The sequence below is a fragment of the Hyperolius riggenbachi genome, chromosome 9 (assembly GCF_040937935.1).
Source record: "Hyperolius riggenbachi isolate aHypRig1 chromosome 9, aHypRig1.pri, whole genome shotgun sequence".
Lineage (NCBI taxonomy): Eukaryota > Metazoa > Chordata > Amphibia > Anura > Hyperoliidae > Hyperolius > Hyperolius riggenbachi.
This window is the reverse complement of record NC_090654.1, coordinates 67338737-67355905: the sequence shown is the minus strand read 5'-3', so window position 1 is coordinate 67355905 and position 17169 is coordinate 67338737. Positions and strand designations below refer to the sequence as shown.

Here is a 17169-nt window from a genome sequence, read left to right as displayed (position 1 = left end):
GACAGACAACCTCAGTATGACAAGCTAGAGGTCGGACCAGGTAGCAAGCAATAAAAGTAGGAGATACTATCCAAAAGTTAGGGCAGGCAGAGTTCACATAAGGTCAATGTAACTAGCCAGCAGCAAGGAAGTACTAGTAAGCAGCAAGGACTCATGCTGGGAATACATAATGCCTTTTTTTCGTGCAAACTGGGACACTCATCCTATTATTAATCTGTGATAAATACCATGATTATTGGTGAAAGGCTTGTTTAAAACTTATGTACAACTTGCTTTCCCTCCTCTTTGGATTCAGCTGCTGAGCAGGTCAGTCAGTTGTGACCATATGACACTCAAGTGGGAAGAACAATAGATGGCAATCAACATTTCCCAGATTTCTTGCATTACAGTAGCACCCATGTCCCTTATTCACAAACTGCCGGTTATATTTACTTACACACACTGCATGTAGATTTCACTGACATTTGCTCAAGCCACATAACGGGTGTGGTGCAAATAGTGCAACTGGTATTATGTTAACAACGTGCACATTGGCAATATAGCATGCATTACGTGGACAGAGGCAAAGAATTGTACAAGGGCATCACAACCTATTGGATCAGTCTTTCAAGAATTGATCAAAGAAAAAAAAAATCTGGCCCCATTTCATGTTAGTCCTTCTCTGCCTGCAGCCACCTAGACAGAATCAAAAGTAGCCACCACCACCACATTCAAATATAAAGTTTGTTTTTATGGTGAACAATAAACGTTGAGACTTGATGCTGTTTATTACAGAGCCTTACGTCCTTCCTATTGGTGGTGGCCACTATTGAGTCTGCCATATCACTTGGTGGCTGCAGGAAGAGAAGGATTAACATTAAATGGGGCCCTAGGCAAGACACCAAATGTGGCTTTTTCTGCTGGCCACCTGACTTCTTTGGTAAACAGTGTTCACAAGGTGGGCGGTACATCTTTATCTCCAAAGTACAGTATATGTATTATAGAAATATAGGGTAGATCCTGCTTTTCCCTGTTGTGTTCACTGGTGACACTTTTTTTTTTGTCCCCGGCAGGAGGTAGATGTGGGCGAGGAGGTCCAGATGCTGCAGGAGAGTCTGTTGGATGTTCTTCTACAAACCCTACTTATCATCATGAGTAAATCGCAGTCGCAGGAGGCGGTAAGAGGCCAGCGCTGCCCACAGTGCACCGCCGAAATCACTGTTAGTAACTAACAATCACTTCTTCTTTCTAACCCCTCCCCTTTCCATCCCATCACCCCTCACACTCCGCCACACTAGGTAGCAGAGGTCACGGAACCGGCACAGCGGGGCTGAGGATATGGGACGCTGTGTAATGATCAGACTGCTAACGGCATTAGGAATAAGTTGTATTTATGAACCATTCTGCTATAACGAGGTACAGAGGTTGCATTTATATTCATGGTGAACCTATTTAAAGAGAACCTAAGCTTATGCCTAGGCTCAGAAACACATACTGTACTTACCTAAGGAGAGGGAAGCCTCTGGATCCTCTGCTGTGTACAGGGCAAAAGTGAAGCTGCTTCTAGGTCTTAGATTACAGGTGGATGGAATAGGAACCATGTATATATATCAGGTAGACGGCTCCACAGGCTTGTCTGGTTAAGTCCGCTATGTGATCTGGGCAGTAGAGGTGGTAAAAACTGCAACTTTTATATGCATCTGTGGCTGCAGGACTCTCGTTTGATATTGCCGAGTGGATAGAGCTTTCTGTGTGTGCTGTAAATCACCATTACAATCCCTACACTAGGCTTTCTCAACCAGGCTCCCTGAGGACATTTCAGGGGTTCTTTGGAATTTTTTCAATCAATGAGATTGGCCTCAATTTGCAGGATTTCAGGAAAGGCCACAAAGGCCCAGGCCTTGGGCATCTGCAGCCTAAGGGGCCACCTGGATATGAAAGAGAGGTTGTTACGTATGAAAGAGGAGGCTGAAAATATTAATGGGAGGCAACACATGAAAAAGGGAAATTGATGCCCACAGTAGCTGCTCATGAAGCAGAGGGACTGCAGTACATGGATGATACACATGGAAGAGGGGGCGGTACATGGAATGGGAGGGGCTGCTTTACATGATAGCAGAGCCACAACATACTTCGCCTAGTGGCACAAAAAGTAAAAATCCGACCTTGTCAGTTCGTGAAGTGAAAAAGTACCTCCTTGGCTCCTTGTCAATTCAATCCAAGGACCGCACTCACGTCAGAGGGTATGCTGGTGCCGGGCCCCAAGGCCATAAGTCACAGTAGTCATGAAGGAGTCCGCACACAGACTTCACGGAGCAATTTCCATCAATTTATTGTCCCATCACATGTGTGTAAATACATAGTCTGACCTGCATAGGCCGACGATCGTTTCGGGGCCACTCAGGGTCCCCTTTATCAAGGCAGATAGCAGCAAAGACAAATACCTTGGCTCCTTGGGATCAATATAATCAGGAGCACAGTAATGGAAAACAGTATGTTAGTGAGGAAGTATAATAAAGAGCCTCGCTAACAATAGGGGAGCACTATAATTGTGGGAGCTATTATTAGAAACACTAACACTGGCTACTATTATAGGGAGTTCTACAGAGGAGGGACACAGATTGGGAGCTAAACAAGGATGATGGCTGGATAGTGTACTGGTTAAGGGCTCTGCCTTTGACATGGGAGACCAGGGTTCAAATCCTGGCTAGGTCAAGTACCTATTCAGTAAGGAGTTTAAGGCAAGACTCCCTAACACTGCAGGGTGGCCTCCTGAGCGCGTCCCAGTGGCTGCAGCTCTTGAGCGCTTTGAGTCCGACAGGAGAAAAGCGCTATACAAATGTTCAGATTATTATTATTATTATGTTACAGTTAAACAATGTTTTTGGCTGCATTTTTTTTAAAGACCGTTCCTCCTGTAAAATAAACCCCACTCCCCAATGCAGGGGTTCCCTGAGATCCGAAGAATATTTGAAGGGTTCCTCCAGGGTGAAAAAGTTCCTCCAGGGTGACAATAATATCAGAAACACCTGAGCTGCTGCATGCTTGTTCAGGGTCTATGGCTAAAAACAAGTATTTTTCTCAAATCTGTCAAGATTAGCTCCATGCTTGATTCTGGTGTGATTTAGACACTGCTGCAGCCAAATAGACCGGCAGGGCAGCCAGGCAACTGGTATTGCTTAAAAGGAAATAAATATGTCAGCCTCCATATACCTCTCACTTCAATTGTCCTTTAAGAGCAAACTGTTTTCAGTCATAAAATAATAACTCTAAAAACAATTTGGAGATTCATTCCTGAAACTACCAAAACTTCCATTCAAAAGGAAACACTTAACATGTAATTTTCAATAAGAGTTTGTGGGAAATATGTTTTGTGAACTATTTTATTCTGTTTCATTTACATTCCTCCACTTCCTCCTCACTATATTCTGTATATACAGTATAGCGCTCACTAATACATGTGCTGACTCTTTACCGCCTGTAGGGGGAGTATGTCTCCTGCCTCCTGTCTCTGCTGCGCCTGATGTCAGATACGCATTACCAACACCTGCTGCACAACTTCCAAAGCAAAGAGGAGCTAAAGGTAAGGGGGTGCATTTTTTATTGTCTGGGCTTAAAGGGACCCTGAGCAGTGACTTAAATTAAAAGATTTCACTTACCTGGGGTTTCCTCCAGCCCACCGTAGGCTGCACGGTTCCCCAGCGTTCTCCTGGCTCCTCCGGTGGGCTGGAGGAAGCCCCAGGTAAGTAAAATCTTTTAATTTAAGTCACTGCTCAGTGGGATAAAACTCTGACATAACATTCAATAAAAATGTGTATTACTACCTTGTATTGCCCACACAGTTACCATATTTGCTTTTGTGCTCAAGTATAATTGGGGTTGATTCACTGACAGAAATAGCGCAAGTAATCTCCTGTTACTCACGCTATTTCATCAGCGTGCCTTAGTTTGCTAGTGGCCGCGTAGTGCGTAATTAACCTCAGTGACAGGAACGCTCGCTATGCCGCTGTAGAGCAGCATAGCGAGTGCTAGTAACTTTACACCCACTTTGTGCCAATAATGGGGGCCCCACTTTTCCCGCCCTTTGCCCCTTCGGGTCCAGTCACTTTAAAGGACATGATTCCCGTGCTTTGATTGGCCTAATAGGCTGCACCCTTTGTCAGTTTACAAATTACAAGTTCCTAAAGTACAGTTTATCTGCTCTGAACGCTGCCATTGCATTTGATTGCACAGCTGCTGTATTTATATCTAAAAATTAATCTAGTGATCACTTCTCAGCTCTCTGCTTCTACAGCAGGGAGAGCTCATTTTCTGCACAGAAATGGATACTAATTGTAGCAAAGGAATTTAAACAAAATATAATGTTCTGGGGCGTAACTAGTGGCCCCTCTGCAGAATTTCTGAGCGCAGAGGGGAGAGCCCCGAGGTGAGGGAGGGGGGGGGGAAACGTCTCCCCTCCCCGCCGAATGTGGCCATGGCTTTCCCCTCAAGCTGCGACCCCTCCAACCCCCACAAAACGGCCCCGAGCAGGCCCCAGGGGGGGGGGGGCTGCAGGCCCTATTGTTACACCAGTGATAATGTTATCACCTCTTCAGAAGCAGCAGCAATCTGTCCACTGAAGAAGAAAGTGCTGTGTTTAACTGCTTGAATGCTGTTTTGCTACAATTTTTTTTTGTGGTAGTAGATTTTATGCTGAAAATAATCTTTTAAAGCAAAGAAGAATTGCTGAGTTTCATACTACTTGGTCATATGGTCAAATCAGATGCTTCTAAAAAGCTGTATGATCTTACTCAGTATGTAAAAGCCACTTGCTCTGTGAGCTCTGTACAATGCCTCTGAATGTCAGTAAAGCTAGCCATACACACATAGATTACCAGCTGGTGTGGCAAAACAAACAATCCCTTTCTGTTCTGAATCTGATTAGAGACTGATTTCTACCACACACAGAACATTGCTTTTCAATAGATTTCATCAGGAAAATCTATTGAAAATGATTGAATTGCAATGTTACACTATTCAGTGCAGTACCATGTCAATGCCCATCAAGCGATCACTGCTCCTGCCCTGCCCCTGATCAATGGAAATGTTCCATCCTGTCCAATCAATAGGTTTGATTGATTTTAGGTCAACATCGGACACATTTGGGCAATAGATATCTGGCAAATTTGATCAGAGTGATCGAATCTGCTGTAAAATGTATCTGGAATATCAATAGTAAGTGTATGGGAAAATTTAAGATTTAACTAAACCAAATTGATGGTGGATTCTCACACTTCCCAAGCTTCAGTATTGCCCATCATAGTGATAGACCTATCGCAATGCTCAGAGGTGTGAGGGAATCTGTTTAGGTGTAACTGTCTATAGTAGATTGGTTTTTGCAACCCTGGAATTGTGTGGGTTCGGCATCTAGACACCTCCATGTCGCCGTTCATGCTAACAAACTGAAACTTGTTTACATTAAAGTCTAACTCCACCTTTATGAGAAAATACTGTTTATACCCATGTCCCCCCCCCCCCCCCCCCAAAAAAGACATTAGGCTTGATTCACTAAAACAAATAGCATGCCTTATCAGAATTAACACACCTTATCTGAGTTAACATGCCTTATCATAGTAGCATAGCGAGCGCTACAAACGTATGCCTGCTAATTGGCAATGACGAGAGCTCCACTCATCCTGACCTGAGCCCCTGCGAGTCCAATCACTTTAAAGGACATTATCCCCGCACTTTGATTGGCCCAATAGGCTGCCTGTCACTTGACAGGAAACTTGACAAGCAACCTATTGGGCCAATCAAAGTGCAAGGATAATGTCCTTTAAAGTGATTGGACCCGCAGGGGCTCAGGGCAGGATGAGTGGAGCTCTCGTCATTGCTAATTAACAGGCATGCATTCGTAGAGCTAACTATGCTACTCTGATAAGGCGTGTTAACTCTGTTAAGGTGTTTCAACTCTGAGAAGACATGGGAACTCTGATAAGGCATGTTAACTCTGATAAGGCATGCTATTTGTCTTAGTGAATCAAGCCCATTGTCTTATATTATTTTTTGCTGCAAAGGTTGAGCTAGGGCTTATTTTCAGGGGTTGTCTTATATTTCTATTAACACACAAGTGCTGTGTGTCCTCCTGCCTTCCCCACTGTGCTGCCTCTTTCTCTGCTGGATCCACATCTTGCCCCTGTGTACACCTTGTATCTTTAGTGTCCTCCTGGTGTCCCCCTCTATCCCCGTGTCCTCCTCTTTCCCCTGTCCTGCTGTGTCCTGTGTCCCCTATATCCTCCATGGCCCCCAGCATCCTCCTCTTACCCCCAGCTCCATGCCGCTGTGTCCTCAAGCTTCAGGATATGGGGAAGAAGTATGGCAACTTGTGTTTCTACTGGAGGTGATGGTCTCGCAGGCGGGACCATGGCTTCGTTATTGAGCCAATCATTGCACTTGCTGAGTAGCAGCAATAACGGAGCCATGGTCCCTCCTGCAAGACCATCGGCTCCAGTAATAAAATGAAGTTGCCATACTTTTCCCCCTTACTACCACCACTAGGGCTTACTTTTGGGGATGTCTTAATTTCCGGGGAACCGGTAGTCATCGATACACAGACCTTCTTTTCATCTAACATAATTGAAATTAACCTTCCAGGTCATTTGCAGCAAATATTATCTTATAGACAAGCCAGACTATGCTTCCTTGATGCATCCTACTGTTCAGTGGACAGAATTGCGCCAGAATTTCATTTTTGCATCCCCATTTCCCCCTGCAGTGCGTGTTTCATTCATGCTGGGAGGATTGTTCACAGCTAAAAGTATATGAGAATCCCAAATGTCTGTTTAAAGCCCGTGAGCAGCCACACCTAATTCAATTTCCTGTCAGTACACCTGTGCTCCAAGCTGAGGCAAGCAGAGCAAATAAAGAGGGAAGTATCAGTACTTAAATTGCTGTCTTTTTTGTGCATAGGAATTCCTGCTGAAGATTTTCTGTGTCTTCAGGAACCTGCTGAAGCTGAGCGTCTTTCCGCCAGACTGGACAGTCATGAGGCTACTGGCCAGCAAGTAAGAGATCTCCAGGATACAAATGGGAATACCTCATAGTGGTGATGCAGGAGGGGAATGGGTGCAGAAACAAGGCAAGGACTGTCTTGCACCCAGGCCTGGATTTACATCACAAGAGCCTATAGGCACAAATGTCCTGGCACCGACAAACTGCAAACAAACTGCCAAGCTGTCACTTTTTCCTTAGTTCCCTTGCCAGTCATAGGTTGCTTCAGGTGCCCCTTAGTATTAGGTAGCCAGAGCTATCCTTAATATTAAGTAGCTAGTGGTGCCCCCAAGTATTAGGTAGCTAGAGGAGCCCCTGGGTGATCTGGTTAGTGGAATGCCAAGATGAAAAACCTCTCATTTGCACTCTGCTTGGGACTCTGGATAGGTAAGGCAAGTAAGAGGCACTTGGGGAGGGGATTGAGCTGCCTTTCCATCATCAGACGCCTGTAGGCACGTGACATATGGTGGAGGTGCCCAAAATAAATAAAACAAGATCAGTTTAAAAAAGAGGAACTGTTGGCTTACCTCTCTGGTACAAAAAAAAACCTCTCTTTTTTTTTTGTAATAAATATTTTTATGAAATTTTTCAAATATAAAAGTACCGTATATACTTGCATAAAAGCCGACCCATGTATAAGCCGAGGTACCCACTTTTCCCTCAGAAACTAGAAAACAGTGATTGACTCACATATAAGCCCCCACCCCAGTATAGTCCCCTCCACATTAGCCAGATGTTCCTCCAGTACAAGTCAACCCCTCTCCACATAGCCTGATGTGCCCCAGGATCAAACAGCTGTGTCTCAAGAAGCCACTAGATGGCATCATAGATATGAGACACAGCGATTGCCACATAGGAAGAATCCCCGATCATTGCACCGCTGACACGTTGCTTGCATGCTCCGCTCCGCAAGCCGGGGACACAGGTAGTCTTGAGCAGCATATTCTGCACTCCATGTTGCAGGGGATGGGGGGCACTGACACAGCAGGGTACAAGCTGGAAAGAGCAGGATCACTAGTGCACAATCCTTAAGCTCCAAAGCCAGTAACAAAACCTTCTCCTCCTTCCGGCCTGCTCCACTGACTCGCATATAAACCGAGGGGGTAACTTTTCAGCACATTTTTTATGCTGAAAAATAAGGCTTATACACGAGTATATACAGTACAAAAAACAAAACAAACTATAACAGAGATACATCTCTCCAAGTGCCAGACCCATAAGGAAACCATCAATCAGGAAATGCATATACAAAGCATGACATCCTTAAATTTAGCTACACTCATCGTATGCCATTCTTTCACTCATAATATTAGTGTAAATTAATTCACAACACCCAGGAAAAATCTCCCAGGCAAAGACAAAACCAGTACCTTTGCTGGACAACTTCAATTTTATTAGCATAAAAAGGACAATGCGTTTCATGGGTTTATCCCGCTTCCTCAGACCATTTAATGACCGTGTGCCTGGTGGGTGGGGTTCGCTATCAAGTGTACCTCTAAAAAAACAGAACAGGTTTGGACAGTAGGAAATCACATGTCTTTTGACACAGGCCATGAAGGCAGCCTCGACAGTAGGTCTTTCTTTAGCTCGGTTGAACATACCAGGCACTAGTCATACCAAATCTACAGTTATTATTTGAAACCAGGCTGCGGCATTGACCTTTGCCATCACAGAGAGCTCGTCTCACATATGTTGTGGCATTTTTAAGTTCACCAGGTATCTAGCGTTCTATTTAAATCAAATAACTATCTTATGTGTTTATGTACGTATGGATAATTCCCAAAAAGGTTTTGTACAAATTGTATTTCCATAGAGAAGTGATATTTGTACCCTAATTTATTTCTGCGTTTTGACTGCATCAAGCTAGTGAGATTCTCAAACAAACAGAAAAAGAAGACCTTTTTTTTTTTTCAGTGTCTTGATGAAATTCCCATTTAATTACACTGGTACATTGGTTACCCCATGGACCACTGAAATTAATTAAGTTGCAGTGCTGGTTTATAGGGAAACTTTTAGTTTTGCATTAAGGGATGCGTTAACTTAATACATAAGATGACATCCATACGGCCCTTTGAGACTATTATATATGCAAATATACCTTAATATCAGGTATCCAAAGATCAGAGACAACAGCCAACTGCTCCCCTGCTGGGCTCTGCCATGGAGATCCTCTGTGCCAGGATAACAGATGGCTGATGCAGGCTGGGGGTGGGGCTTCAGACATCACTCCACCAATATTAAAGGACCACTATCGTGAAAAAGTAGGCAGGTAAAATCTGACAGAAATGACAGATTTTGGGCCAGTCCATCTCCTCATGGGGGATTCTCGGGGTTTTCTTTGTTTTCAACAGCATTTCCTGATCAGCAGTTGCAAAGTCTAACTGACAAAATAGTGTGCAAGTGAGCAGGGAGGCTGGCTGGTATCTTACTATTTTGGCAGTTAAACTGCTGTTCAGGAAATGCTGTTGAAAACAAAGACAACCCTGAGAATCCCCCATGAGGAAATAGACTAACCCAAAACCTGTCGGTTCTGTCAGATTTTAACTGCCTACCTTTTTCACAATAGTGGTCCTTTGAGTGAGACAACATCAAAACCTTGCCCTGCCTACCGTCTCCTGTTAGTTATGGTAGCATAGTGGAGATGGTTGCAGAAGTCCCGCAGACAGTTTCAACCTCTGACGCCCATAACCATCTATACAAATCATTTTGGTCAGCAGTATGAAGGTGGCCACACAACATACAATTTTTTAAATATCTGTTCAATTTAAGAATTGCAATCAATTTTTCTGACTGATTGTAACATTTCAAAAAATATGACCAATGTACCACACACGTATGTTCAATTTTTCCCCAGTTATGATAAAAATGATTGGAAACTCTGAGAAAATTGCTAGGGTGTGTATATTAATAAATTGACAATCTAACACACACCATACAATCTTTAGAGAAATTGAAAAAAAATATCTGGCATTCCGGATAGATAAAAATTGAAAAAAACGGGAAATCCGATCGGATTTTTCAGTTGAATGAAAAAAAAAAGCTTTCATTTTTTTCGGAGTTCCGATCGTTTTTTATCGAATTGCCGTAAAATCGGATCTTTTTATTGTATCGTGTGTGGCCACCTTTAGAGTGATTGACATTCGGCTTTTGGTCAATTAGTGTGTTCTGCTCTATGGAGAGAGAAAGGGCTAGGACAAGCAGAAGTAAGATATTGGCTCCTGTTGTGATAAATAACAATACCCATCAGGCATGGTTTCCTAACAAGTGCTTGGCAGATGTGTGAGGATACTTATTATTATCATTACTCATTTCTACAGCACCAGCATCTTCTGTGGTGCTGTACAACAGAATATAAGGTATAACAATACAATATGAACATTACAACAATTAACAATACAAGACAATGGCCAGTTACAGCTGATGCAGTGAACACATCAACTGCAGGTTTTACATAGTGGTGGAATATATGTGTGCACATTAGAGACAAAGTGGAAAGAGACTCCTGGCCAATTGGCCTTACATTCTAATGGGTAAAGGTATAGGACAATAGGTAGGGAAGCTGTGTATGAGATGGTAAAATGGTGGTCAATGGCCAAAGTGAGAGATTATACTTGCGTGAAGGGGTACGTTTCTAGGTTGCGCCTAAAAAGGATAAGTGTGGGTGAGGGTTGGAAATATGGGGGGAGGGAGTTCCAGATAAAGGGCGAGGATCGAGAAAAATCTTATAAGCGAGAGTAAGATGAGGCGACCAGAAAGGAAAACAGAATATTGTTAGTAGAGCAGAGATTGCTGGTAGGTTGGTATTTGGATATGCCTATTTAAAGGACAACTGAAGCAAGAGGGGAATTGAGGCTGCCATATTTATTTCCATTTAAGCAATACCAGTTGCCTGGCTGTCCTTCTGATCCTCTGCTTCTAATACTTTAAGCCATAGAACCTGAACAAGCATGCAGATCAGATGTTTCTTACATTATTGTTGTGTGTTTGTTACTGGTGTGATTCAGACACTGCTGCAGCCAAATAGATCAGCAGGGGTGCCAGGCATCTGGTATTGTTTAAAAGGAAATAAATATGGCAGCCTCCTTATCCCTCTCACTTCAGGTGCCCTTAAATAAGAACCTAAGTTTATTTAAATAAGATACCTTTACCTCTACCTTTACACCCACGTTGTACACGCCTTTATGGTAGTGCCTAGCAAGCAGCAGTAGCAGTCAAATAATGGCTAATATATGATGCATCATGTGCGACACATTGACCAGCCAGCATCCCAGTTTCATTTGTTTAATGGATGTCAGCTGACTCCATAGCCCTTAATATGTCTGCCATCGCCCTCTGTACATAACTCTTCTTTTCTTTCTCAGCACCATTGTGACAACCGTTCAGTATGTCTGTCCAGCTGTGCACAAGAACTTCTGTGAAGGAGATTTTGACTTTAAGGTAAGAACACTAGTACTAAAGAAAATGCCCTTAAAGGGGAACTGAAGAGAGAGGTATATGGAGGCTGCCCTGTTTATTTCCTTTTAAGCAATACCAGTTGCCTGGCAGCCCTGCTGATCCTCTGCCTCTAATACTATTAGCCATAGCCCCTGAACAAGCATGCAGCAGATCAGGTGTTTCAGACTTTAAAGTCAGATCTGACAAGACTAGCTGCATGCTTGTTTCTGGTGCTATTCAGATACTACTGCAGAGAAATCGACCAGCAGGGCTGCCAGGCAACTGGTATTGAGTAAAAGGAAATAAATATGTCAGCCTCCATGTACATCTTACTTCAGTTCCCCTATAATTTTGAACCTGTGTTGTGTTGAGAAGTAAAACAGGAAGTATTATGGGATGTTGCAGTATTATTCTGTGTTATGATGTTTGTTACATTGTACATTATTATGTCCTGGTTGCCATGTTACAATGCTGTCTCTGCTCCCCGACAGGTGTGGAATTCATATTTCAGTCTGGCTGTTCTCTTCATCAACCAGCCCAGTCTGCAGCTGGAGAACTTTGCTGCTGGAAAGAGGAGGCGGATACTCGACAAGTAAGTAAATCGGAATTTGGGCCTGAAAATTCATAGAAGCACCCCGAGCAGAAAATGTAGTTTTTAAACAACCCATTTAGCATTACTTTGGGTTCATTATGAACTCCCTTAGATTTTGGCTAAGGCCTCTTGCACACTTCATGCGATTCCTATTTTTTATACGATCCGAATTTTGATTCCGATTAAAAAAAAAAGTACTGCATGCTGATACGTTTTTTAATCGGAATCAAAAATCGGATTGTATAAAAATCGGAATCGCATGTATTGTGCGAGAGGCCTAAGGGTGATTTCACACTTATACTACCTGTGATTTCTGGTTTGATAAACACTTTACAAAAAATAGGGATTTTAGGGAGCCTCTTACTCATAAAAAACACTTTATTAATACAGCACACACAGATGAAAAATCCCTGTAACCCTCCCATTAAAAGCATGATTGGCTGTGTAACATAGCTGAGCTATAACCCTGAGCTGAAGGAGTGCACTCCTAATGTCCATAACAGAAAGGTTATCTTCAGGGCCCCCTTTTGGTTGCGTTTATTGAGCTCAATACAATGCACAAGTGATGGCATAAAGGTCCTCAAGCACGTGGGCTGAAGTGATGTGATCAGCTGTCTCCACTGGCCTCTACAACTTGCCTCCACCCGCTCCCCGACCGAGCAAGGACCGCAACGCGGCGCTTCCAAGTGCACGAGAGTGCTTTCGCCAAGAGCACGCTGGGAACTCGGTTTGCTAGCTGTACAGCACCGACAGTACCCTCCCTACAAGCCAACCGCCACATATCTGGACGCGTGAGTCCCGGCGCAAGCCGGAGAGCAATCTATGCATGGTTGGGTATGCGAATGGCAGCAACAGCCACGCATCTAAAGAGGGGTGTTTTGAGGCATATATTCTGCTTGCTGGGAGGGTTACAGGGATTTTTCATCTGTGTGTGCTGTATTAATGAAGTGTTTTTTATGAGTAAGAGGCTCCCTAAAATCCCTATTTTTTGTACGATATTACTTTAGGTGAGACTCTAGAAGGAAAATAGGTTGATATCCCACTACAATAGTATGTTTGATAAACACTTTGCATCAGATATAGGGGTGTAACTACAAATCATGGGGCCCCCCAATGTTCAAACCCCTTCCCTTGCCTTCCCCTGGTTACCCTCACAGTCTGAGAGACTATCTTGCAAGGACCATAAGACAAGTGTGGCCATAATGATCTTCCCACCCATAACAAGTGTAGCCACAAAACACCTGATCTGAAGCTCTGGGCTGCTCCTCTGTTGTTGCACCTCTGATCAGATGCAAAGCAACTAAAAATTAGGGCCTCAACCAATCAATTTGTTTCAGCTTATTATTGTTGGAAATTTTCGGTAAGAGAATAATTTTTATAGACAGACACATTTATCAATTGAAACAAAGCTGGTGCCCCAGTGGATCTTCAAACACATCTTTGCTGATCGTGGTGTAATTGATCGTTTGCCAGATCAGCCCACTCTTACATAGAGTTTGGCCACTAGAGAGGATCAATGAGATCTAATTACAATATTTATTTGTTAATTTTATTTATATTTTGGAAAGAAAAGCTTGAGATTGGATCACATTATTCCAGTGAACTAATGATTTATGTCACATGGCATTGGACCAATCAGAATCATTAGTTGCTGCTTTTGATTGAATTGCAGACTGCATACATTTGCATAAAGTATCAGCAACTCATTGACCACCTCTGATGGCTGCTTGTGCTTTACACTCTCTAGTGGCACTATATATTTGATAAGTGTTCCCTTTTTTTAGGTATGGTGACATGAGGGTTATGATGACCTATGAGTTGTTCAACATGTGGCAAAATCTGGGTGAGTGTCAGAAAATTGGTAGTGAAGTCTGAATAACCTGCTGTGCCTCTCTGCTGTGCATCATCATCATCCTTTGTCTTTGTAGGGGAACACAAGTATCATTTCATCCCCGGGATGATCGGCCCATTCTTGGGCGTCTCTCTTGTCCCACAGCCAGAGGTGCGAAATATCATGATTCCGATCTTCCACGACATGATGGATTGTGAACAGAGGCGAAATGGTAACTTCAAGCAGGTAAGAGACACAAACACGGGATAATATTTGTCAAGACCAGTGCAAGAAAGACTGGAGAAAAAGTTGCAGCTGCTCTGAGGAACCAGACGGAATCCTTCTTTAAAGAGGAACTTTACCGAAAGATAGTACTGTAATAAGGGAAAAAATTGCCCAATGCATTGCAAACTGAAAAGTTAAAAGACATACAAGATATATCATACTTGTCATGTAATTTGTTTATGTTATTTGATCCTGTAAGACCTGCAGGTCATCCTCTTTACTACTGGCAGACCTGAAAAAAAAAAACAGCACCAACTGCCATTATCTATAAACACACCCACTAACAATGTAATAGGTATATATATACACACACACACACACACACACACACACACACACACACACACACACACACACACACACACACTAAATATTACTTATGGTAGGGGGGGTATCGGCTACTGAGTGCAATGAAGTTCAATCCTGGGTTAAAGTTCCTCTTTAATGTAACAGTCAAACCATGATTGGTTGTTTTGACCAACTGATTTGCTTTTCAGCTGTCTTGATAAATCATCTCCCATAGATATCTTATCAAGTTGGGAATTCCGTGTTTTAACTCTGTCTCCATTTCCAATCTCCAGGCTGATCCCAACTCATCACAGCCACTTGTGTCTTGGCAGGTGGAAGCTGAGCTGATTGATAAGCTGGACACATTAGTGTCGGAGGGAAAGGGAGACGAAAACTATCGGGAACTTTTCAGCCTCCTGTGAGTCAACATTTTTTTCTATTAGAGATACAGAGAAGCATGTTATGGCTAGATAAAGGCCATCAATGTGCGAAATGTCATTAGTTAAAAAAAAAATCACCATAAATACCTTTTAGTGTGCCTGCAAGTAGAGTGCAATACTGATTGCATGCAAGTAGAGTGTAGTACTGAGTGCCTGCAGATAGAGTGCAGTACTGAGTGCCTGCAAGTAGATTGCGGTACTGAGTGCCTGCAGATAGAGTGCAGTACTGAGTGCCTGCAAGTAGAGTGCAGTATTGAGTGGGTGCAGATAGAGTGCAGTACTGAGTGCCTGCAAGTAGAGTGCAGTATTGAGTGCCTGCAGATAGAGTGCAGTACTGAGTGCCTGCAAGTAGAGTGCAGTACTGAGTGCCTGCAAGTAGAGTGTAGTACTGAGTGCCTGCAAGTAGAGTGTAGTACTGAGTGCCTGCAAGTAGAGTGCAGTACTGAGTGCCTGCAAGTAGAGTGCAGTATTGCGTGGGTGCAGATAGAGTGCAGTACTGAGTGCCTGCAAGTAGAGGGCAGTATTGAGTGGGTGCAGGTAGAGTGCAGTACTGAGTGCCTGCAAGTAGAGTGCAGTACTGAGTGCCTGCAAGTAGAGTGCAGTACTGAGTGCCTGCAAGTAGAGTGCAGTACTGAGTGCCTGCAAGTAGAGTGCAGTACTGAGTGCCTGCAAGTAGAGTGAAGTACTGAGTGTCTGCAAGTAGAGTGCAGTATTGAGTGGGTGCAGATAGAGTGCAGTATTGAGTGGGTGCAGATAGAGTGCAGTACTGAGTGCCTGCAAGTAGAGTGCAGTACTGAGTGCCTGCAAGTGGAGTGCAGTACTTAGTGCCTGCAAGTAGAATGCAGTACTGAGTGCCTGCCAGTAGAGTGCAGTATTGAGTGGGTGCAGATAGAGTGTAGTACTGAGTGCCTGCAAGTAGAGTGCTGTACTGAGTGCCTGCAAGTAGAGTGCAGTATTGAGTGGGTGCAGATAGAGTGCAGTATTGAATGGGTGCAGATAGAGTGCAGTACTGAATGCCTGCAAGTAGAGTGCAGTACTGAGTGCCTGCAAGTAGAGTGCAGTATTGAGTGCCTGCAGATAGAGTGTAGTATTGAGTGGGTGCAAGCAGGCTGGGGTAGATAGGAAATAAAAGGAATGGGAAATTTTTCAGTTTCCTAGACACACCTATACCAGTCATATGCACTGGTTATTAGAAGTATTTGGGGATAAAGGTTACGCTAAAGTTGTCATGCAATGTACAGGTCGAAGGGGAGAAGATGTGCAAATAATATCAAAATAATGTTGAAACTGCCCAGAATATGTCGTGCAGAATATATAACTGTATATAACAATAGATATGTGTAGAGGAGGATGTAAGTCTTCAGGTTGTGATCTGTTTGTATTTATGCCTCCACCTCGCTGCCTGGAGCAGCTCACAGCTGTTTGGTCCCTACCCAAGGTAAGATAGGTCACTGTATCACATTGTAAGCCTTCCATATTGCTTATGATGCATGTTGCAGTATTTCATCAGTCTGTCTCCCTCTCCATCTCTCTCTAACTTCTATTCTCTCTCCCTCTCTCTCTTTACTGCCACATCTACATCTTCAACCTGCTGCATCTCTCTCGCCTCATCCTTTCCTCTCACCCTGAGTACTCTACCAACTGCCTCATCTCCACCCATACACACAGACACACATGCATACATGGAAAAAAGGTGTGCTGCAAAGAGGGCGCTGGGTCTGCCGGTAGCAGAATCTCGCTCAATTATTATCCATATTCTACTACAAAATTTTCATAGCAGAATATCGGTATTCCGTGTACCAATATTTTACTATTGCTAAACCTAACCCTACTCTCACACAGAACCCTCTCTCTACCGATGCCTAACCCTAAGGCCCCCTCTGGTGGTGCCTAACCCAAACACTTCCCCCCCCTAATTTCCCCTCTTCCGCAAAGTCGAACTATGAAGGTAAATTTGGGCGCCTGGAGGGGACATTTTTTTCACACAGGCTTGCGGGAAAACAAATGGCTTGCAGATACCTACTGTATATTGCGGCACTGCATTTTGTGGAAGCTGGGATTTGTGGCAAAAATGGTAAAATTGGTCCGCTAACGGCTGCCACCACGCTCCCAAATTTACCCTAATGCCGCTAAATGCGACTTTTATCATTGGCGCCTATGGTGGCGCCAGTTTTTCCATAAGGGCTCCTGCGCCCTTTTTTCCTGCTACTCGCACACACATCCTCTGTCTCCCCCCATACACACACAGTCTCTGTGCTGTATCCTCTACCCTCTCCACATCCCTTTCTTTT

At 43.6% G+C, this 17169-nt stretch overlaps 1 protein-coding gene and 1 long non-coding RNA gene across 2 annotated transcripts in view; one reads left to right on the top strand and one right to left on the bottom strand.

The window, feature by feature from the left end:
* The window catches only part of DOCK3 (dedicator of cytokinesis 3), a 377696-nt gene that overhangs the window by 263868 nt on the left and 96659 nt on the right, over window positions 1-17169 (top strand). The window contains 9 exon segments of the mRNA XM_068252991.1: window positions 1053-1199; window positions 3464-3562; window positions 6928-7022; window positions 11370-11445; window positions 11934-12034; window positions 13819-13877; window positions 13963-14111; window positions 14771-14856; window positions 16290-16316. Of these exon segments, the coding sequence (XP_068109092.1) occupies window positions 1053-1199; window positions 3464-3562; window positions 6928-7022; window positions 11370-11445; window positions 11934-12034; window positions 13819-13877; window positions 13963-14111; window positions 14771-14856; window positions 16290-16316 (839 nt within the window).
* The window catches only part of LOC137532473 (uncharacterized), a 143702-nt gene that overhangs the window by 41859 nt on the left and 84674 nt on the right, over window positions 1-17169 (bottom strand). The gene's annotated exons all lie outside the window — the stretch shown is intronic.